Source organism: Carica papaya, chromosome 2 (assembly GCF_054855325.1).
Source record: "Carica papaya isolate Zhongbai chromosome 2, ASM5485532v1, whole genome shotgun sequence".
In the NCBI taxonomy this organism is placed as follows: domain Eukaryota; kingdom Viridiplantae; phylum Streptophyta; class Magnoliopsida; order Brassicales; family Caricaceae; genus Carica; species Carica papaya.
In genome coordinates, this window is record NC_142310.1 from 34,747,383 (window position 1) to 34,770,690 (window position 23,308).

The 23,308-nt window shown below is 33.2% G+C and overlaps 4 protein-coding genes across 7 annotated transcripts; 2 read left to right on the top strand and 2 right to left on the bottom strand.

The window, feature by feature from the left end:
* Window positions 1-154: 154 nt before the first annotated feature.
* Window positions 155-915, bottom strand: LOC110806934 (histone H2B). Its single transcript, XM_022031933.2, has one exon. It carries the CDS (start codon window positions 809-811, stop codon window positions 368-370), a length of 444 nt encoding a protein of 147 aa, XP_021887625.1. The 5' UTR covers window positions 812-915; the 3' UTR covers window positions 155-367.
* A 3,564-nt stretch (window positions 916-4,479) lies between these two features.
* On the top strand, window positions 4,480-7,212 carry LOC110806961 (Ribosomal protein S8 family protein). The gene is made up of 4 exons (XM_022031967.2): window positions 4,480-4,637; window positions 5,575-5,722; window positions 5,826-5,986; window positions 6,919-7,212. Exons 2-4 carry the CDS (start codon window positions 5,590-5,592, stop codon window positions 7,015-7,017), a joined length of 393 nt encoding a protein of 130 aa, XP_021887659.1. The 5' UTR covers window positions 4,480-4,637; window positions 5,575-5,589; the 3' UTR covers window positions 7,018-7,212.
* Window positions 7,213-10,822: 3,610 nt separating this feature from the next.
* LOC110806949 (Ras-related small GTP-binding family protein) lies at window positions 10,823-15,418 on the top strand. Its single transcript, XM_022031954.1, has 9 exons — window positions 10,823-11,187; window positions 11,338-11,446; window positions 12,886-12,958; window positions 13,057-13,157; window positions 14,157-14,222; window positions 14,438-14,535; window positions 14,719-14,781; window positions 14,866-14,958; window positions 15,088-15,418. Exons 2-9 carry the CDS (start codon window positions 11,374-11,376, stop codon window positions 15,169-15,171), a joined length of 651 nt encoding a protein of 216 aa, XP_021887646.1. The 5' UTR covers window positions 10,823-11,187; window positions 11,338-11,373; the 3' UTR covers window positions 15,172-15,418.
* Window positions 15,419-16,341: 923 nt separating this feature from the next.
* Window positions 16,342-21,006, bottom strand: LOC110806952 (DNA-binding protein). 4 transcript variants are annotated; one of them, XM_088214340.1, is made up of 7 exons: window positions 20,816-21,006; window positions 20,628-20,679; window positions 20,376-20,496; window positions 17,744-18,721; window positions 17,584-17,649; window positions 17,292-17,490; window positions 16,342-16,727 (listed from the first exon to the last, which is right to left on the bottom strand). In XM_088214340.1, exons 3-7 carry the CDS (start codon window positions 20,376-20,378, stop codon window positions 16,663-16,665), a joined length of 1,311 nt encoding a protein of 436 aa, XP_088070466.1. In that variant the 5' UTR covers window positions 20,379-20,496; window positions 20,628-20,679; window positions 20,816-21,006; the 3' UTR covers window positions 16,342-16,662. The 4 variants fall into 4 exon arrangements, with proteins under 4 accessions (XP_088070466.1, XP_021887648.1, XP_088070465.1 ...); XM_022031956.2 differs by having other exon boundaries at window positions 20,376-20,503; XM_088214339.1 differs by having other exon boundaries at window positions 20,376-20,539.
* Window positions 21,007-23,308: the final 2,302 nt, after the last annotated feature.

Here is a 23,308-nt window from a genome sequence, read left to right on the forward strand (position 1 = left end):
ACCCCAAAAATGAGGAAATTGCGGAAACAACACCTCAACAACACCAAATTATCCCACCAACACCTCAACAACACCAAATTATCCCACCAACACCCTCAACAACAATGAACTTACAGATCGAAACATAGATTGAAAAACGAAATTACAGATAATATAGCGAAATTTTCCCTTCATTTCATTGTTCTACAATAGACAAGAGGATCGAGGAGATCCAAATCAGCATCCTGTAAACCAAACCCTAAAATTCGAATTAAAAACATTAGAAAATTAAAAAAATCCACACAAATTTAAAACCCTAATCCTAACTACAGAATCTAGATAGCAATCATCGCCGACACGAACTGCAACTGCCGCTCCACCAAACGCTTCAAGAGCTGGTAAATTTGGTCACCGCCTTGGTACCCTCAGAGACGGCGTGCTTGGCGAGTTCTCCGGGAAGGACAAGCCTGACTGCGGTCTGGATCTCCCGAGAAGTGATCGTCGGCTTCTTGTTGTACCTTGCGAGTCTGGAGGCTTCCTGTGCAAGCTTTTCGAAGATGTCGTTGATGAAGCTGTTCATGATTCCCATGGCCTTACTGGAGATCCCGATATCAGGATGGACCTGCTTGAGAACCTTGAAGATGTAGATCTTGTAAGTCTCTGTGCTCTTCTTGACTCTCTTCTTCTTCTTGTCAGCGGGGGCACCGGCGTCCTTTGGCAACTTCTTGCCGGCCTTCGGCTTCTTCTCCGCCGGAGCTTTCTCAGCCACGGCCTTCTTCTCCTCCGCTGGTTTCTTCTCTGCTGGCTTCTTTTCTGCTGCCTTCGGTGCCATCTTTGCTCAAGGGAAAGTAAACGAGGGTTTGGTTTGTAGAGAGAGAAATGGGGTTTTCAAGAGAACAGGGGGACGATGTGAGTAGAGGATGAATGCTTCAATTGATAACCGACTAGGGTTTTTATAGATTATGAAAAACAAATATTACTGGATCGTTTGCGATCACCCGGATCGATGACGTGTCATATACTCAACCGTTAGATTTACTTTATAGTAGTACGTTAATGAACGGTGGATATTGTTTGGAGACTGGGGTTCTGTTCGTCTAGGTTTTAGCGGGTTAGAAGCGTAACACGGATAGATGACTTGGACATTGGTGGAGCCCTTGGTACATCCAACGGGTTCATCAAAATCGACGGCTGAGATTTGAGAATGAGATTCTTAGAAACTGACCGCACTTTTAGTTCGCTGGAATATAGTCTGATGGAATAGTTATTCTTCAATTATTAAATAAAATTGAAATGCAATTTACCGATCACATTATAGTATGTATAATTTACGATTAATAATAACTCATTATAATTTTAATATTATTTTTTATTTTATAAAATTAAAATGAAAAAATAATTGTAACAAATTTTAAATGATTGTAATAGCTCATATATTAGTTTTGTTGAAATGTATATTTTTTTATATGTATGTATTATTTTATAACAAATTGATAAAGTTTTATTAATTAAAATATATTTTGATCTTTTCATAAAATATGTTTTATATATGTAATTTGTAATCATCTTAATAATAAAATTAATAATTATAAAATGTTGTAATCCCATTTTAGGGCCCTCTAACCATAAATTATAATTATTTTTCATAACTATAAATAAATTTAATTTAAACAATTATACATTATAAATAAGTTTGCGTTACATAATAACTATTATGTTTATAACATATTTGTATATGATGGAATGAATTAAAAATATTGTGTATAATTAACATCTCGTAATAACAATTAATATTAAATTATTTATGTTAAATATAATTAGTGTATTAATTTAAAAATAATTTACAATACTATTATGATTTTATTTCAATGCATTACATTTCATTTGTCTTTCTGTTATTTACATTTTGCTCTTGTAAGCTTTTTCTAATTCTAATTTCTTGGTTTTGAACTTCTAATTACTTAATTGTTTATAAGTACACTTGTGTGCCAATGAACTCTAAAAACTAATAATATGATGTAAAAAATGATAAGCCATGGAAGCGCATGTATTAAATTAGCAAAAATAAAATGCTTATCATGAAATGGAAACAATCAAACCACAAAGTATTTAAATATATCGTATCTTTATTTTGTTTTAGTTTGTATTTACCGTATTATTGATTATTTAATATTTAATCGTTAATCATACTTTAAATATTTAATATATTATTAAATTAATTTTATTTATGTATTAATTTCATAACTATAAAAATATTAAACATGAATTAAACAACAAACTGACTTGAAATTATAATGTTACCTCATTTAATTTTTTATATTATATTTTATCATACTTCATTTAATTAAAATTTGAACTAAGTATAAGATTAATTGATTATAATTTTTTTTTTTCTTATAAATTCAATTCATGATCGATATTATGAGATTAATAAGTTTAAAGCTACAAATAATCATAATCGCTATATTAATTATATATGCTTTAAATATACCAAGTAAATTGCATACAATAAGATTTAGTAACAAAAAACTAGCAGCATTTAGATAATCTTGTACTCACGTACTATACAACCCCACCATATGCGAAAATGATTAGAATAAGAAAAATAGAATCAAAGTCAGGCTTTCCATTGTATATGAAAAGAACATTACTACTAACAAAGACATGAAACGAAAAGAGGGGTATTCGACTGGGGTGAAGTCGTAACAAGGTAGCCGTAGGGGAACCTGTGGCTAGATTAAATCCTCTGCAATGGAAATGCCCTCTTCCCCCAACCAATATAGGGGCTAGCTTGCGATTTATTTACTATATTGAGTTTGTCAAAATACGTCATTTAATAGTTATTTTAAAACATCTTATAAAGTATATATAATATCTCATTGTTAATTTTCATATTAAACTTTTAGTGATTATTTACAATTTGAATTATAATTTTTTTTTAATTTTACTAAATGAATACTTATGATTATAACATATGAATGTATATACATACCAACGGGAGATAAACAAAAGTTATCGTAATTTTTAATAATTCTTAAGGAGAATAATATAAAAATATATTAATATTTTTACTGTTTTAGTTTATATAATGAATATTTTGAATTCAACAGTTTAATTGATTTGTAAATGATGCATTATTTTGAAAGAAGTTTGGTATCTCGCTATTAATATAAACTTCAACTTACATTGCATGTAAGATTTTATGCACCAATATTATCCCTCATGTTTGAAAATACTTTGACTAATATTATATAGTCCCCATGTTTGATGCACATTAATAAAATTATTAGTTGTATTTCTAAAAAATATATTAATCGTATTGTTGATTTGCACGTACTCTATATAGTTAGTATTTTATTAAACATTTTAATATTACAAAACACATATCAGCTAACCTGAATACTGACACCTCACTCGTAAATAATAAATTATAATATTTTAACATTTATGAAAATACTTTCTACACCAACATTCGGACTTTTGCTCATAAATCTTCAACGAACATTATATTAGTGTGTGTATTTTTTTTAAATAAAATAAAAATATAAAGTTAGCGTTTTAACTCGTTGTAATTATATTAATTAATAAAATATAATAATTATAAAATGTCTATTTATCTAAAAATATATTTTATTTAAATAAATTTATCCAAATTTAATTATCGCATATCTATAAATATATTAATTAATTAAATATTTAGGTATACTAAATAAAATATTATAGATCAACAATTGTCGGTTTATAATACACTTATTAAATTGTGAGTTATATTATATTTACAAAATTCAAATTCATAATATTAAAATATAATATAAATATCTTAATCACTATATTATTACGTTAGTTACAACATTATGTTAGCGTTTAAAAAGCTAACATATAAGTTATAATTTTTTTTATTTATAAAAAAAATTATTAGCCATAATTAATAAAATATACTACAAAAATACCATAGTCAAAATTATTAAAATTCTAGCTATTCTAATTAACTTAACTTTCGTAAAACCACATCATTATAGTATATTTATTACATCTAATGGAATCATATATGCTCTCAATTATTAAGAAATAACAAAACAATTCTTTATCTTATAATTAAATGTTTCAAATAAAATTTTAATATATCGAAATAATCAGATAAAAATGGTCACATGCTAATATATATTCAATGCAATAATAATTAATTTGTATTATATATCTTAACAATATTATAACTAATGATTGAATAAAATAATTGAACCTTTATTTTCATATGATATTATGTAAATATAGCAATCGATATACACATTATTTGACATGTCATATTAATTTCTATATAATATGATATTAATATATCGCATTAAAATATTAATTTTATTATTTTAATATATTATATACGTTTTGAATTAAAGATAAAAAAATTCCGAGCATCTCTCACACATAATGTGTACATATACCTAATTATCACCAAATATTTTGGGCCACGATGTTGCTCTAAATCCGGACCACAGTAACCTAGCCGAAAGGCCCAAAGCGTGGGTATTTTTGTAAAAGAAGCCCTAAGGAATAAACATCATCCTACAAGAATCCAAAACCCTAATTCTCTCTCTCTTTTAGGTATCTGCTCTAAACTCTCACCAAGCTCCAGAGGTTGCCGCAGTCGCCATTGTTGTTCCCAGGTAAAAATCATCAAGCGCTTTGGTAGTCCTTTATATATTACTAATTTGGTCTACATCACCATATGCGTATAGGTATGTGCTCTACTAAATGCTGCTTCAGATTAGCCGTCTAAGATTAACTTTGAAGTTTCCGTGTGCTCATGGAGTTTGCCATGTAGTGCGCACTTACTGTGAAAGCATGGCTACGGTCGATATAAATATATGCATAGGTGTATAAACGGTTGGTGTAAATTAGAGTTTCAATAAAACATTAGGATCATTCGGGAAACTGAATTCAATAATTTAATCAGATACTGTCGCTGCTCAATCTAATGCGTCGTCGATGTTAAAACCATGGTTATATATGTATATACATATTTAAATATTCAGCTGTATCTATTATGTGTGCAGGGATATGTAGGGAGCGATAATAGATGATTGTGAATGTTAGGATGTTCTGCGTAGAATTTGGATTATAAATATTACCGAGTTTAATTATCTTTATCTGACTGTTTGTTTTAGTGCCCAATGGTATAAACTGTAGGTTGTTGGTATACTTGGGTTGTGGCTTTTGTGATTGCTGAAAGACAGCTGGGGATATTGTTAGTGTTTATTTTGTTCATGTTTGATGCAGAGACATGTTTATTTTTCTGTTTTCATAAATTTGGTTTTCACTTTATAAATAATGTAGTTTTTTTCTATATGTTTGAACTTGTGGTTAATTGCTTTTACGTGCAGATATATTTATATGCATTTGTTCATCCATTGAAATGTGATATTGTTTTTAAGTGAGATGTAAGTCACCTTAAGAATTGCATCAATATCTGCTTCAACGGTTGCATGCAATGTAAAGGACATTTTCAGTGCTCATTTATTTATTTATTTTCTTAATTATGTTTCATCATTGACTCTTTTGGTTTCATGACCAGCTCTTTGTTTTGTGTAAAATTATTGGCAGCTTATACTTGGAAAAATGGTGAGGATTAGCGTCTTGAATGATGCTCTTAAGAGCATGTATAATGCAGAGAAGAGGGGCAAGAGGCAGGTCATGATCAGGCCATCCTCAAAAGTGATCATCAAGTTTCTTTTGGTTATGCAGAAGCATGGTTTGAAAATTTATATTCTTTTAGTTTTCTGTTTTTTTTTGGTTGTAATATTAATTAAGTTCTGATTCATGAGTTTTTTCTCCTTAATGATTGGGCATTCCAGGTTACATTGGAGAGTTTGAGTATGTTGATGATCACAGAGCTGGAAAGATCGTTGTTGAATTGAATGGAAGATTGAACAAGTGTGGGGTGATTAGTCCTCGTTTTGATGTTGGGGTCAAGGAGATTGAAGGCTGGACTGCTAGGTTGCTTCCTTCAAGACAGGTTGGTGATGTCAACTTTCTCTTAGTTAATTTTCTGATGCAATACTGATAAGAGGATTACTTTTATGGTAGGAGATAAAAAAAAAGAGTGAAAATTTGATTTTTGGCATCTTCTGGTTCCCCATTCATGTATAATCAATTTGAAGTTTTAGATTTTCTGGAGGTTTTTGCTGGGATGTTTGCAGACCCATGTGTTTTCCATTATAATTGGAGAGCGTATGCATACCAAAATACTCAGCTTGTCGTAAATTCATTCAGTAGCTAAGCTTGAATTTTTCCTATTACTCTGGGCTTTAGACTCAGGATTGTACAATCTTTAAGATAAATGTTTAACAAAACACTTACACTTAGATTGGTTATAAGTTCATGTTAGTACTCTTGGCTACTTGAATTTTGCCTGTTAATCAAGAACTTTAGAGACTGAATTGTAGTCTGGAAAGTTTAGTTAGTCTTGAAAGTTTTGAACTGATGTAAGTTGGTAGGAGAAGTGCTGGAACTAGTTACTAGGTATAGTTCATGTTTGAAAGACATTCTGAGTGTATAGTTGTCTATGCTTCTATAAGGTTTTTGCATGATCACTTATGCTACTTCTGAGCCAAGACTTGGCTACTTGAATTTTGCCTGTTAATCAAGAACTTTAGAGACTGGATTGTAGTCTGGAAAGTTTAGTTAGTCTTGAAAGTTTTGAACTGATGTAAGTTAGTGGGAGATGTGCTGGAACTAGTTACTAGGTATAGTTCATGATTGAAAGACATTCCGAGTGTATAGTTGTCCATGCTTCTATAAGGTTTTTGCGTGATCGCTTATGCTACTTCTGAGCCTCTTGGTTCTCTAGGTTACTAGATAAGTTTTTTTTTTTTTTTTATCTTAGATAGTCAGAAGCTTAATTTTATACATTTATTTGTTCATGACGACTGCTATGACGATATGCAGTTTGGGTATATTGTGCTCACTACATCTGCTGGCATCATGGATCACGAAGAAGCTAGGAGGAAGAATGTTGGTGGCAAAGTACTTGGTTTCTTTTATTGATTTCAGCCATCTTGAAATGCTTGTTTTCCTTTTTGGACGGGAATTTTTGCTTACTGCTGACTGCTAAGCAGTTTTCCCTTCCTAATATTTGGTACCAATGCTATATTTCTGATTTTGGGATATTTTTTACAATTTGTTTATGATTTGATATTATTTCTAATGCAAGTTTCAGATTTGTAGTTTCTGGATCTTCAATCGTTGGCCATTGATTTACTTGAACTATAATGCTTCACTGATATTTGAGATTTAACATTGCCTCTCCTTGTTAGCCATTTACATCTAGTCAGATGGTTATTCTCGGTGAACTTCATGGAGGTGATTTTGATTTGAGTCCAATCTTAGACAATTTATGATAAGAAATCATGCTTGTTTTGTAGTCGGGTTATGCACCTCTAATGTTTATTATCTCCATTTTATGGGAAATTGTATGCGATTCGGAGTCATGTCCATGAGCTAATCTGTTTTGATATCTTATTGTAGTAGTTTCTTAATATTGAGGAATTATTTAATTGCTTATTGGTAAATAGAATTAGTAAATTATTATTAAATTTTAGAAAATTTGTTGAGATAATGATTTTTCCACGGTACCACAGTACCGTCCCTTTTTAGGATTAGTTCAAAATGCAATACTTTCGACCCATGATGCCCTTGCATTTGTATTATGACAGGGGCTCTTTTGCTGTTGCCTTTTCTTTTGCTTGTCCCTTGCAGGCCCCGAAACAGGGATACTGTCCCTTAAAGAGAGCGTCATGGAAAGGTAACGCCACTGAGCTATCCTGCTTGGGATTCTTTCACTATTTCTTGATTTGGAAACTTGAACTACCATAAAGTTTGTATGTAATTATATCAATATAAACATAATTCTCGGGACCAGAAAGTTTCATGATCAGTGCTTTGTAGTTGTGCAAACTTCAACCATCGTTAAGGTGACTTGATGGAACTTCCTTACGGATCACGATATTTTCTCATATAGTACCTAGGCCCCACAGACTTCCTTGAACATCAAGACGGCTTATGACTTAGGCTAGTGATTTTCATCATACTGAAAAATGCTAGCCGAGGTCTCCCAAAAAAGAGACTACGATACAAAAGAAAAATAAAAATACTTTCGGCATCTTTACCTTACCAGAGCATAGGATTTTGAGTAATAAGCTGAAGTATGGCCGCATGATTTATTTAATTTTGAGCAATAATCACTTGATATTATATAATTATTTGATTGTTCTATAATGCTAAATAAGTACTATACAAAAATTACATCATCGTAAGAAATGTTAAATTGCATTGTAGGCACTGTAGTTGCACTCGCAGGTTTAGATGTGATTAGAGACTGGAGGCTCATATTTAACAAACGACACTGCATTTTACAATGATAATTACTCAAATTTATATAGTTATTAACCAGTGCGATAGTAGTCGGAACATCAATAACACAAATCCAGCTCGGCCCAATAATATCAGTCAGTGGAGAAGAAAAAAAAACAAAAACTCAGTTGCTTTTTATGGCATCATAATTCATTAATAATATTTCCAACGGTGGATATATGTGGTTTATAAGAAAGTAACATAATTGGTGAAACAAAACTTAGAACGTAGATGGTAAAAAAATCCAAGGAAATTAATGTATGTAACACAAGCAATACATTTTTTAAGTCCCAGAGGAATAAAAACAGAACATATCAAAACACACAGTACTTTCCTCTTTCCTACAAAAATAACTTAACCGGAATGTAATTTGCCTGTGTTTGCCATAGATATTCTCATTCTAGATGAAACTGCCAAAGGATAATTTAGTTGCCCAAATTGATCAACTTAACAGCCCGAAAAGCCTTCAATGGCTGCAACTTAAAATAAAATCACATACCGCCACCACCACCACCACCATCGCCACGATTGATTTCATCTCCGCCGTGAACGTAGGTTGCCATCTTTATGATATAGCACGTGGGGAGACTTGCAATTTAACACCTAGATGGAAGCCATGGATGTTGAAATGGAGAAGAGAGGAATTTAAAGAGTAGAGGTTTCTTGGGTTTTAAAGAAGAGAAAAATAAAGGTTTAAGAGTTTGTGGGAAGAGGATCTTCCAAGCATATGCTTTGAGGCAATAAGGTCCATTCTTCCTTTTAATGTTTTTTTTCTTCTACTTTTGAAATTTTTATGATTATAATAGAGAACGTGGGTTGTGTAAGTTATAGCTCGAGGCCTTTTTGGTTTCTGGCAATTTGCATTAGCAACTTTCTGTCACGTTATGACACATCACTGTATATATATAATTTTTTTTGGACTATATTGTCTTTTTCTCAAGTATCAATAGATCTAAATAAACTTGACGATAACCCTGCAAATTAAATTCTTGTCAGGCACGGACTGGTTGAAATTATTCTAGTTTAATTTTATTTTTAAATTTAAACTTTTAAGTTTTTTAATATATAAATTTAGTTATTAACTAATATATTTTTATTAGTCACACTTTAATTTTGTAATGGTAAACTTATTTTTTGGTTTGTCAAAAATAGATAAAGGTACAATTTTTAAAATGGTGAACTTATATTTAAAGATAGTAATCAAAACATTACTTTTGTGAAATCTGAATTCAATTCGTAATTATATCATACAGATTCAAACTTATTTTGAATCCTAAGTGAATTTAAAAATATAATTTTTATTTAATTTTATACTGTTTGTGTATTAAACTTATTTGATCTGTTATACTTTAAACGCTCTTAATGAATCGTCATTGAAAATTTAATTTATTAATATATTAGTAGATTGTAACGATAAAATTAAATTAACTTTCAACTAGTTTAATATATTTTTAGATGAAATAAATATGTTATAGTTATTAGATTCACTTAGTAAAATTAATTATAATAAATTAAAAATTTAATACAATTTTTTTCTTAAAAAATATTATGTAAAAGTAGACAATAAAAATTTTTATAAAAAAATTTATTGTAAAAAATATAGAATTTAATGATATATTATTTTAATGTTGAAAGTGTATTGATCAGTTTCATGTTTAACAATAATAATTTTGTATTATTACGATGATTCTATGTTGTAATTAATAATTTAATTATATTATCTCCTTAATTTTTCTTCTTATAATTTGTCTAATTCTGGTATAGATTATGGATCATTAATTAGATAAGGAAAATATTAAATTTCATTGCACAAAAATAATCTGATAAATTAAAATTTGGAAAACAAAATTATGATTAATAAAAAAGTAACTCCAAAATCACAATATAATTATACTTATCTCTTTTACTTAGATTAAAAAATAGCAATCATGCAAATCAAATCATGGGTATATATAAAACCTATTTAAATTAAAATAATTATGACATAGAAATATTTAAAAAAAACAAAAGTAACCAAAATATTGTGAAAGAGAGAATCTTACCAGTATTACTTTTTGAAACGCAGTCGTTTTGTCAAATGCGGGCCCGCTCTTTTTCCTGGGTGTCGGATAATGCAAATAATTGAATCGACGACCACTGTTATATCAATCGACAAGCTGGACCTGTATCGTAGCTGTACCAAATCAAAACCAATGCCGCGGGTGGGTATGGAGACAGCTGATTTTCCCTTGTCTCACACACTCAATTCAAGGCGTCTGATTGCTGATGATTGGGCTGCCAGCTCATCATCCCGGTTCTTGTTCTCCTACAGCTCACCTACATTGAGCCATCGTCGTTCCACTACTAAAAAGTTGACACGTGGCATGCCAACCTAATGCCACTCTTGTAGATTCTTCTAATCCCATTGGTTCCTGTTTCTGCTTATTAGGTGATTTATGCGTTAGCTTTTCGGTCTCTCTTTCCTTCTGCGTGTGAAAATTTCGTGGTGCAAGGTTGCTAACGTGCGCAGCGGGTGATCGGCGTGCTACAGTTGGAGGAGGAGGAGGAGGAGGAGAAGAAGAGGTGAAAATAGGGAGACTAAAAAGCGAGTGTGCGCCATTTAGCCACCCACCACTAGAATCGGAGGAGGTTTTGTAGGTGGTGAGCTTTTTCTCCATTTTGGTTAAAAAAGAAAATTAGTTAAGAAGGAACGAAACAAACAACTACCTCTACCTCTACCTCTACCTCTGGCGTGCCATGGCCTTCAACTTTTGAGCTCTTGAAGACCCATATATCTTCATCTCTAACACTATTGTTTCTGATCTGGTACGCGTTTGTGATAATTTCTCTTATTTCCTTTTAGCTCCTTCTTGTTTCATCATATAAACGCGCGGATTAATTGCGGTATAATATTCTGACTTGTTTTAGTTTGTTGTTTTGTTTTGTTTTCTTTCCTTTTTTTTTTTCCGTGGGCAGATCCAGTAGTGATTTTGCTCTTGAGTTTCGAATTCGATGGCTGCTCCACCTACGAGGGCTAGAGCCGATTACGATTACCTCATAAAGCTCCTATTGATCGGCGATAGTGGTACGTTTTCCGTAGCTTTTGTTTTCTTTTCTTTGTTTCTTTTCGTGGTTCATGGGGGATCACTCGGATCTATGTATAGATTGCATTCGAGCATCTGTTGAAGTTTGCTAAGTAGATTTGAGAAATGTTGATTGTATTTGTGTAAGCTGAGTTGAGGAGTTTGGTATTTGATTTATTTTGTCCTATCTAGGTTTCAGTTGCTTTGGATTTTTATTTGTTCTGTTTATTTACGTAGCCTACGTTAATTCCAACGCTAAATATCTCAAAGTTTGATGGCCAAGCAATGGGAAGCATTTTTGTGCATTTATTGGTAGAAACAAATAACTTATATTTTCAGAATTGTATGTTTCAATCTTGATATCCTTATTTTATGTTCTCTGCATGTACATGGTACTTCAGATTTATATACTGGTATTTCAGAGGAAATGCATTGAGCGTCACAAAATTGGACTTTTGTGCTATTTCTTATGGAAGCTATTGGTTTTTGCTCAATTTTCAGAGTGAAATCTTTTTCCTTTGTGATTAATTAGCTTTATTGCCTAATAGTTCAATTACTGTTGGTAGCAAGAAAGCCAAAATTGTAGATAAAAGATACTGTCAATTTCATCTGTATAAGCCTTTTTCCTGAACTTTGAACTTCTCTTTTCATGTTGATTGTGTGGCTCTTAGGCTGAACCTTCCAATTTCATCTAAATGACATACATTTTTCTACATTTCATTGCATTGTCAGAATTATGATGAACAACCATTATATATAAGGATCCAAAGAGAAACAGTATCTTTAGTTATAAGTTCTTTTCTTCATTCGGGGTGCCCACCCTGGCCTAATAATGGCCAGGGACTTTTGGTGGACGGAATGGGTTGATCTCCAGTATGCAGGTTATGCCCTGCCAAAGATAATTTTCTACTAGATAAAGTTCATTTTCTTCCAAATAAGAAGCCGCTATTATGCAGTTGTTTATTCATTGTTGTACCATTAAATTACCAATAAGGAATTTCCTGAAAGGTTGTAATACTTGCACACTTACACCTTCTGTTTCCACCAAAGCTGAGAAACTCTGTAAATCCTTCTAAAGTATTTTTTTTTTTTTCAAAAAAAAAAAATCTTGTCTACTTACTGGCTTTATACTTCTGCTTACAGCATAGTTGTTTTAACACCCTTGTAGCGCCCCCCCCTGCTCCACATAATGTTCTTACTGAATCTCCAGATCTTCAAACAGTAATTTGCTAGTACTGGAGAAGGATTAGCCATGAATTTACCATTATTTAGTTGTGAATTGTTTATCGAATGTTTTGGACTATTTCATTGTTTTTTCGAAATTTTCTGAACCAAACATCTATCTTCTAGTAGATTTTCATGTCAGCAGTTTCTAAATATAATGCAACCCATGAGGTTTCAATTGGGGGAGTTGACTGTTTACCTCTGTTCACGTTCGCAGGTGTGGGTAAGAGTTGCCTTCTTTTACGCTTCTCAGATGGCTCCTTCACCACTAGTTTTATTACTACCATTGGGTTTGTATTATCTGAACAGAGGAATCACGTAAAGAACTATTATGTTTCTCCTTGTTGAAGAAATATCTATCATCATAAGGTTGCTTACCCTTTTGCAGCATTGATTTTAAAATAAGAACCATTGAGCTTGATGGCAAGCGGATCAAGCTCCAAATTTGGGATACAGCTGGCCAGGAGCGATTCCGAACAATCACCACGGGTAAGTGTTTTCATTCGATGCAGCTAGCATTAGAATATCCTTAGTTCTGACTCATGTATGTCGAAAGTAAATCAGTCCGTTATTTTGTCACACATCCATAATCCATGTTGGACACCCAACTGAAACAAACTGATCTGATAGGAATTATTTGAGCAATTGTCACGCATACAAAAGAGCTATGAGAATATATCTGGTTGGAAGAACTAAGATGATCAATGGGAAGAGAAACTTTAGATTTAGGGTAAGACATGCTAGCCGAGAGGACTATTTAACATATTGCTTCCTCTGCATGTAAGTATGACAGGAGATTTAAAACCATGTATAACATGGTTGGACATATTTCAAAGTCTAGTTACCTAGTAGGCTAGGGCTGGAATGAAGCCTGCTCTATACCCGGTTGGCAAAGGATTTGATGCCATGGACAAGTAGTCAAGTAGGAGTATGTACATTCTCATGACTGAAAGCCAACTCCCCAAACTAAAGGGTATTTGATGGTAACCAATGCTATGCCTTTTCTTGAATATCACAAGGATAAATGGCTGCTGCATTTTGTTCTACCTTTTAAAGTCACATTACTGAGGTGTCAACGCTATGAGCTAACAGTATCTTGCCTAAGAGAGGCGGACATGGCATAAAGGTTGAAACTGGTGGTGGTTGGTGGCTAATGTATTGGCTTTGGGTTGGATTCTTTCCTGTTTATCTTCTGCCTAACTCAGAATACATCTTAAAGAGGTTTCCCGGGGAACTGGACCTTTGGCATCTCTCAGTTATTATTGTGCCTGCATGGTGGACCATTTATGTGAAACGGTCAAGCTTATTGAATATTTAGGATAGTCTCATCAGACCATATATAGGCTCTATGTCAAGCTTATTTAATGTTGTTCGCACTTCATTTAGTAATGTTTTTGTGAAGTGATTTCTTTGTTTTGCATTACCGCACTTATTTTTCAATCTCGATTTGGGGTTGAATTATTTATAATTCTTCTTTTCTGTTTGCAGCTTATTATCGTGGGGCCATGGGCATTTTGCTGGTCTATGATGTTACTGATGAGTCATCTTTCAACAGTAATTCTCTGTTCCCTTTCATCAATTGAAATTTGAGATGGTTGTTCAAGCATATGGGGTATCTATTTAAAAAAAAGAAAGTATATGGGGTATCTATTCACCTCTTTTCTTTTCTCAATTTACTTCTCTCAGCGCAAGCGAACAAATAATTGCATTTCCTTCTCTCTACCCCTTGTCTTTTTTCTTTTACCTTACATATTTCACATCACTTCCAGACATTAGGAATTGGATTCGCAACATTGAACAGCATGCTTCAGATAATGTTAACAAGATTTTGGTAGGGAACAAGGCTGACATGGACGAGAGCAAAAGGGTACGTTACATTGAAGATAATGTTATTATGCCACCTCAAGATCCAATTTAGAAATTTATGATCTTTATTTTATTGCACTTACTCATCTTGGCAGAGAAGAAACAACAATTAGGCCACCTCTCTCTCTTTCTCTCTCTTGTGATTCCTGTTCTTACCATACCCGTTGATAAATTATTTTTTCAGGCTGTGCCTACATCTAAGGGTCAAGCACTAGCTGATGAGTATGGAATTAAGTTTTTTGAAACGGTAAAGTTTATGCTTGATAGATCTTGGGAGTTGGAACTCATCAAATAGGTATTGTTACTCATTGTATTACACTGCTTACTGCAGAGTGCAAAGACAAATCTAAATGTGGAGCAGGTTTTCTTTTCAATAGCAAGGGACATAAAGCAAAGGCTTGCCGATACTGACTCAAAGTTTGAGGTAATGGAATTCTTTAACCTATTTCAAATTAGGTCAGGGTGGGAACTCCAATTTAACAAGAGGGTGTGAAGAGATTTTTAATCAGTAGTTTGCCCTCAGTTGTTAAAAGTACTATTTCCATGATTGCAGCCGTCAACTATCAAGATTAACCAACCGGACCAGGCGGGTGGAGCTGGCCAAGCTGCACAAAGATCAGCTTGCTGTGGTTCTTAAAAGTAACATGTGCTGACTGTCGATGCTTCTATTTGAGAAAGGTAAAAACAGGGAAAAGAAAAAGAAAGAAAAGAGAGTATTTGTGTTGCCTTAGGATGATGGGTGGTTGTAATTTTTCTGATGTCATTCTTTGCAAGTTTCATTTAGTGTGTAAAAGAGGTAGTGTTTTTAATTATTGAGAGTTTCATAGTGTGAGAATCTTAATTCCTTTGCATGAGATGAGATATGGGTTGCTCTCCTTGTCTAAGCCTTTTTTTTTTTTAATGTAGAAAAACATTTAGAGGTGGGTTTTTTTTTTTTTTTTTTGGCTTTTTAAAGATTTAATAATCTGTTTTCATTTCTTTTTTCAGTATTCTTTTGGTCCTTTTTGGTAATGTTTTGCAATAGACACTAATCTCCAGTGATGTAGTACATTATTAATGCCCTTAAATTATGTATTTTGGAAACTTGATAGGTGTTTCTAGCTCTAGAATCTGTAAATATCCCCAACGCTTACAAAACCTCCCCATGGCTTAGAAGTTTGGGTCTTAGGAACATCAATACGCAAGCCACGGCAATGAACAAACAAGTTTGGTTCTGTGTGTGAATGATTTTAATAAATTCAATTTTATATTTGAAAATTACAATTGCAAAAGAGTTTTAAGCATTTGGGAAACTAGAAATAAGGATGTAGAAGAGCTATAATTTCAATAAGTCTATATAATGTTTGATGCTTTATTCCAAAATGCATTTACTTGTGCCGGATACCAATTACATGAAAAAACAAATTGTTTTTATTAATGAATTTAATTTAATTTTTTTTTTACATTTTTCTTAATAAAATTTATCTCCCAATTATAAAACTATGAATTTCTCCTTTAGTGGTGCTGAAAATCAGTAATCATCTTAAAGGCGAGGAAGAATTACCGCTCACATTGTGCATTAATCCAACAAAATAACTTTTAGTTCAGGGTCAACCTCATGCCAAAGATTATTGACAAAAAGGAAAAGTCTTCTGTGCTGCACTTCATCGTTCCAAAAAAAAAAAAAAATCTAAACTCTGTTCTCATCTAAGACGCGCCTAGCTTAAACATATATAACTTACTTTTGATCATATTAAAGAGAGAAATTAGTTGAAATAGAAATAAGAATCTTCTTTAATTTATAAAAGACCTACATCATACACAAGTATCACAGGAAAATCATAAATTTAACTTGAACAAATCGCAAGGTTTGCAATGCAACAAATCCAAGCCCCATAGAATAAAACTGTACAAAAAAAAGGAAACACATTTTCAAACACACGAGCTGGCTTGCCTTGCATTCTTTAACTACCACCTATCTAATCCCTCTACAAGCGCATCTATTCTCCAGCAAGGACAAACACCAGTCGAGACTCTCACATAAATTAGTTATACATTATCACAGCGAAAATATCATTTCACCTAATATTTCCAAATGGCAACCTACACTTCATTATACGAAACTCTACATCAGATCAGCGCGGCAAATTTACAAGTTCAGTTCTTCCTTTCCATAAATCCTCTGAAGCTCTCGAGTAGCAGCTTGAAACGACTCTGGTAGGGATGGTACCGAAAAATGAAACAGGAACCATTAAATGGCAGATCAGAGTAGAGATGCTTACAAAGTTTTTTCTTAAGAAGAAAAGAGAGGGGAAAAAAGATTCAGATGGGTAAAAATGTTTTTCAGTTTTCACTTATAAATTCGCATGTCTATACAAAAAAATAAGAGTTGCAATTGGTTTGATTCTCGTTGAGTTCCTACTCCTATTTATTAATTTCATATCAATCTTATCATGCATAATTCAAACACAATAAATTACATTGTAACTGTGCATAATAAGACTAATAGAAAACTTACAACTAAAAATTGAATGAGAAAAGAACCGAGTACAGCAATAATTCATCACAAGTATAAAGAAAATAAATTTTTACAAAATATCGAAGAAATTTTTTTTTTCTTTTTCGACTTATTGCTATTTTCCCAAAAAGTTTCTGTTACGGAAAATCTTTGTTCTTTAGGCAATGAGATGTGATTGCACACGGGCTATGAAGGTCAGGAAAAAGGAATACGAATAAAAAAAAAAAGAAGGAAAAAAGAAATAAGATAGATTGTTTTACCCTTCCAAATGCGAAAAGATTTCTGGTTGATTGGTGCACCAAACACAGTCTGAATCACGTCAAACAACATGCTCTCAGGGGTACTCCTCAATTCCTGTACTATCTGATAGATGGTCTTTCCATTCTCAAAGTAAATATGATTGTTGGGATGTTTTGTCTTGCAACCAGCATGACGTTCAAACTCATATGCATTGAGCACCTCAGGCAACCAAAAGAATTGAATAACTAGGTCTTAGAACTTAATAGTTTGACGGGAAGAAAATAGTATGTTAGAGATCGTTGACTGAATTACCTTAGAGAAATTGCATAACTGACACCCGCAAAGATAGCCAGAACCTTTTATAATTCCACGAAGCTCCTGAGTACATACAGAGAGATAGCCTGTCATTGAATAGCAATGCCAACTGCCAACAGAAGATTTAGATAGATCTGAGAAGAAATGCAAAATTTACCTCACGTGACAAAGAAACATACTTCACAGGAACCCCATCAAGCATTCCCGTTGATATCAAGCTTCTGACATTTGAGGGAAAACTATTTGGAGCTTCCTTTTTTGATGTTTTAATCTCTTGTTTACTCTTGGAATGGAATTCTTGTCTAGGTTTAGCTATGCGAGATACGGTTGCAATTGGATTGGCACATGATGCCTCCAACTCTTTCTCACAGGCTGTTTCAGATGTTTGAGTTGAATGCTGAATGTACGATGACTCATAGGTGCTGAGGGGTTGGGCAGCCACAGGGCTAATACTGTGCTCATCATGAAAGTTACCAAATGAAATAATATTTGCATCCTCCCCGCTGCTGTAGGAATGTCCTGTGACTGTGACACCATTACCCTCCTTATTGTAGAGTTGCCCCATGGATATAAAATTACTTTCGTTTTCCCTGCAATAGGCCTGATCTGCAGTAACTTCACCAGTATTTTCTGAATTAAAATTGTACTCCTTTGAAGCATGCTCGCTGTCGTTGTCCTTAACCTGATTAACTTTTACTTTTCTAATTCCATCATATGGAAAACAGTTTTCAGGATCTTCCATTGCATCATATATTGACAAAGCAGCAGATGCATCTTCCTGAATACTCTTTTGTCTTGCATTGTCTCTTCCAACTGGAGAAGTGTTCTTTTCACCAAAATTCACAGACCTTGCTGTTTCAGATCCAAACAGTCGGTCAATGAATTGATTTGGAGCTGAATTGAAACCAGATGCATTTTCCCATGAAGGAATATTTGCATTAGATATTCCTGCACTTGATTTTCCAACTGGAACTTGCACTGCTTGCTTCTTATTAGGGAACATCTCTGGTTCACTGCCATCAAACCACTGATGAGCACGCTTTGGTTCAATCCTGGAAGAATTATCAAATCCTGTATCTCCACCAATTACATGTCCGGAGTTCTTCACCATCCAAAAACCCTTCTTCTGAAATGACTGAGATAAAAAAGAATCACTGTAAAGTTTTTATTTACGTAGTTTTACACAGAAGTGCAGGATTCACTGAATAATATTTTATTCTAACAATTGAATATGTGGTGAACAATAAATAGAAATACTGGACCAAATGCTGGTAAAGGATGAAACTAATAAGCAGTAAGAAAAACAATTAACACGAAGGGAGGTCCTGTTGAAAGGGCAAAATAAAAAGTAAGGTGAAAGCACCAAGCTGCAAAAAAACCATAATGAGAAGAAGCAAGCTTCGTATCAAGTGACAGGCAAGAAGCATCTCCAAGTATGCTAATTCTAAGCAGATTCTAGCAAGAAGTCAGTCAGCATTCATAATAATAATGTTCTCAATGTGGTATACACTCAACTTTGGATAAAGAGAGGAAAATGAACCTAAAGATGTAAGATACTGTTGACAAATAACAACAAGCTTTAATTAGCAAACACATTATTGCTGCCATCTGTCTCAATGCATACTCTTCATCGTTTACAGAGTCTATTAGACCAGTAAATAAGCAAATACAAAATGGAAAAGGACCATCGTGACCATATAACTTCCTATTGAAAGAACAAGTAGCATCCAGTAAAGATAAACCTTTTTTATCTGGCAGAGGGGACAGTGTTAAGGTTATAGACTTGGACCTACCACTAACTGGAAATATGCTTGCTTAGCCAACAAGTTAAGTTCTTTGTATCTCAGCCAGAATGAACTTTGAAATGACATATTTGCTCAAAAATACAAAACAACAAATACAGAAACCACCAAATTGTTAAATGATTCCAATGCTGTCAGATACAACTGGCTGAAACTTATATTTTTTCAGAAAAAAAAGTACAAAAACAACATGCCACGAGAATCAAAATCACCATTTTTCTGTCATCAACAGCAATTGAAAGATGTGAGTTGCAAAACCTCAATCCCAAAAAACAATAAGTCTAGATAATGAATGAACTAGCTACACCTTTTTTATTCAAAAAAGAAAGGGAGGCAGTTATCAAATGCAGCAGAGCAGAGGCAGAATTGAAGAACCCATTTGCTCCAGAGTGTCTTCCAAGTACAAAATATACAATTCTATCTGAACAATCGTTCTTGTACTTCCCACATATTCATTTTGGCTAAACGTTATCTAAATATCTATCCCTAAAGTGATGTTTAAAGATTCCATCTACTTAAGCTGGCAAAGGAATTGTTAGGCATCCAAAAGAGAGCCAACATCTCAAGCCTTCGCACTTCATTTGATATATACAAAAAAAATTAGATGGCGTTCACAAAAGAATTGAAATACTTTCTTTTCATAGTAGCCTCATCTACCTTATATCCTCCACAGTTTTCACTTGAACCACTATTTATTTTTCAAGTAATAAAATCTCTAAAAACATCGGTAATTACTCTCAAAGAAGTCATATTTTCATTTCCTGATACTGGAGTCTCAGTCAACATTCAAAACCAACTAAGGGACTGAAATGAGCTCTTTTATTAAGAGTAATAAACTAGTACTAAAATGAAAAGACTGATCAGTCAGAAGTAAACTACAAAAAGATAAGAAGTTAAAGTAGCACACGCATAATATCCCCAAAAGAAAAGGGAAAAAAACAGAGTTACGATAAAAAGCTTCAATAAGAATCAGAATCTAGCAACTACCATTTAGTTTTTTCTTCCACTTCAAGTGAAAGCAATTCCTCGCAATTCCACTTTCTCCTTTCGTGGTCGCTTCACTCCCCCACACAATTACAATATGTTATGTTCTCCTTCAACGAACTACCTATGTACTGAGACCAAATTTTCAAAACGTAAAAATAATTACTCTGCGACAAAACTTCATGTCCTGAGCTCACGCGAGTGGAAACTACAAAACAAAAAAATTATCAAACTTCTTCCGTAAGAAACACAAACCTGAAACCTTTCTTCATCATCAACACATATACCCAAAACGAACGCAAAATTTCTGCACATTAAAGGACATTACTGACATAAATCACTTCAAATTTAACATCTAAAGGAAAAAAGAGAACAAAATTGGAGCTGTTTTCAAGATCAACAAACAAAAAAAATTTAACGGACAAAGATTTCGCGATCCGTACCTTCAACAGAAACTTGAAACCGAACCGGACGGTTGATCTCCAGCCAGTGCGAAACTAATCCTCCGGTGAACAGACGCCGCAGCGGAAATTCAGGTGCATAAAACGGTTAGAGAAACATAGAGAGAGAGAGAGATGAGATGATATGGTGTGCGAGGAGCACTCGATTTTTTCTCGTGAAAGGAATATGGAAAATAGGCTACAACTCCATGATGAGAGATGTTGTTACTGTTATGTTTACAGTACACGTGTTAGTCAGAAGATAAATCTTAACCGTTGATTCTGTTGTACAATTACGTGAGGGGTATTTTCGCCATTTTATGTTTCGAGGAAAGATAATCAGCAACGGATGGTGTAACGTGCATTCTCTACACTACAGAACGTGGCAGGAGACAGGTGGACAAAGTTCAAAGGAGTCAAACAAATTTTCTTCCAATCACAATTTGACAAATGTACTTCCAAAAGTCTTTTGTTTTTTTGTTGTACTGGGAACGTCATAATCTCTAACTCTTGAATTATATACATATCTTCAATGTTTGTAATAGAAAATTTTCACTCCTTTCTATTATGCCCTTCGGCTTATGAACGAAACCATGTTCTCTTTTTAATTTTTTATTCTCTAAAATTGGTATTTATCATAATTATATAATTTAATTTTTAATATTTTTTATTTATTTTAAATATTTTATTTTTTAATTGAAAAAATTAAAATAGTTAATTTATATTTAAATATTTTAAATAATTTATTAAATTAATAATAAAAAAAATATAATTTAATAATTTAACCAATTAATAAAATTTATTCTTAAATTATTTTTTTTAAATATCCATAAATGAGTTTATAATACCCGGGTTCGAGATTTGACCCGAGATTAATTTTAAAAAAGATAAAAATAAATATATAAAAATATAATTTTTAAATTTATAAATTTTTATTTAATGTAAAATTAGGAAAAAAATAGGTGGATGGTGAAATTGAAAATAATTTTAAGAAAAATGAGTGAAAATTTAGGTTCAAAAAGTATTTTTTTTAAAAAAATAAAAAACTAGAGGTCAAAACTTCAATTAAAGAAAATTGTGCCACGCAGGACCACCTAGTTAGTAATCTCGACGAACCGGAACGTGTCGCATGGCAAGGCACACTGACTCGATGCCACGCGGGAGGCCACGCTGACAATCCGCGTGCCCGTGATCAGACGGTCCGGATGCGTTCCAGCAAGCGTAGACGGTCTGGATCTGTTCTCTCCTCAGGCGCGATTGGATAGTCGCGATTAAACGCAATGAACGATTCAGATTCGTTTTTTCTTTAAACGCGATCGTACGATCCAGATCAAATCGCAATGAACAGTCCATATTCATTCTCTCTTTAAACGTAATCGGACAGTCGAGATCAAATACGATGAACGACTCAAATTTAAGAAAAACATGTATAAATATCTCATTTCACACCAAACTCTAACCTTAGCCGCCAGCCTTCCGCTGGAAAAGAAGAACCAATCGCCAGAAAAGGGAGTCGACCGCTGCCCGTCGCCGTGCCGGAGCCACCTCTGACTGCAAAAAAATGTAAAAATTCTTATATTCGCTCGGAATTTGATTTTGAACACCCTCATGGCCAAATCAGAGTAAAAAGAATGGCAGATGAACTGGAAACCGCAATTAAAACTCGGAGCCGCCGCCGCAAGAAAAATTAAAAATCGTCTCCGATGAGCCCCTTCCTGTTTCCCGTTTCGTGCAATTTTTTCACCATTGTGTTCATCATTCTATTTTCTACAAGTTGACCGAAGAAAAATACCCAGCTGCAAAGGTGAGCCGGCGGAGCTGCCGCACTGAAAAATTTCGCAGTCGGTAAGTTTTTATTTTTTGACTTTTTTCGGTCAACTAAGACCCCTTAACATGTTTTCTCGCAGTGATGGATATAAAACCGGCTGAAAACGGTTAGTCTGAGGTAAATCGCCACTGCAGGGGATGGTGCTGTCACTTGAGCACGACGGTGCCGCCGTGTCGGAATTTCAAAATTGGTCGGAAAATAGTTTTAACACCAATTTTGAGTTTTTTGATGTATTTTTAGGTACATGAAGCGTATTTTAATTTATGTAGAAAAATTCAAGAAACTCGAGAACCGTCAATAGGCGCAGTTCAGTATTTCAAACACCAATTTGAGTAATAATCTCTCACCTTATTCTTTGTTATAGAATTGAAGTCTAATTATAAGTGATACGGTATTTTGCGTAATTTAAAAAACTTTAATAATTAATTACAGATTACTAATGGAGCCGGAACCGGTTATTTATTACTATTTGTCCTGTTTTAACTGATTGTTTGATTTTACAGTTCTAAATGCATGATAATACACTGAAATTGTTAAGATGATTTAGTTATGTTTCCTTGATGTATGTATTGTTTATCTTGCGTGATTTACAGTTAAATTGTGAGACTAAAAATTAAATGTAAATGAAAAATTGATTAATTAAGTGAATGAATGAATGATAGTCTTAC

Coding starts and splice junctions, on each gene's coding strand:
- LOC110806952 (XM_022031957.2), bottom strand. Junction 17,650..17,743: donor ATGTTTCTTTGTCACGTGAG/GTAAATTTTGCA, acceptor GTATGTACTCAG/GAGCTTCGTGGAATTATAAA. Junction 16,728..17,291: donor ATCTTTTCGCATTTGGAAGG/GTAAAACAATCT, acceptor CATCCCTACCAG/AGTCGTTTCAAGCTGCTACT.
- LOC110806949 (XM_022031954.1), top strand. CDS start 11,374: ATGGCTGCTCCACCTACGAGGGCTAGAGCCGATTACGATTACCTCATA. Junction 14,223..14,437: donor TGATGAGTCATCTTTCAACA/GTAATTCTCTGT, acceptor CATCACTTCCAG/ACATTAGGAATTGGATTCGC. Junction 14,959..15,087: donor ATACTGACTCAAAGTTTGAG/GTAATGGAATTC, acceptor CCATGATTGCAG/CCGTCAACTATCAAGATTAA.
- LOC110806934 (XM_022031933.2), bottom strand. CDS start 811: ATGGCACCGAAGGCAGCAGAAAAGAAGCCAGCAGAGAAGAAACCAGCG.
- LOC110806961 (XM_022031967.2), top strand. CDS start 5,590: ATGGTGAGGATTAGCGTCTTGAATGATGCTCTTAAGAGCATGTATAAT. Junction 5,723..5,825: donor TTTGGTTATGCAGAAGCATG/GTTTGAAAATTT, acceptor TGGGCATTCCAG/GTTACATTGGAGAGTTTGAG. Junction 5,987..6,918: donor GGTTGCTTCCTTCAAGACAG/GTTGGTGATGTC, acceptor GACGATATGCAG/TTTGGGTATATTGTGCTCAC.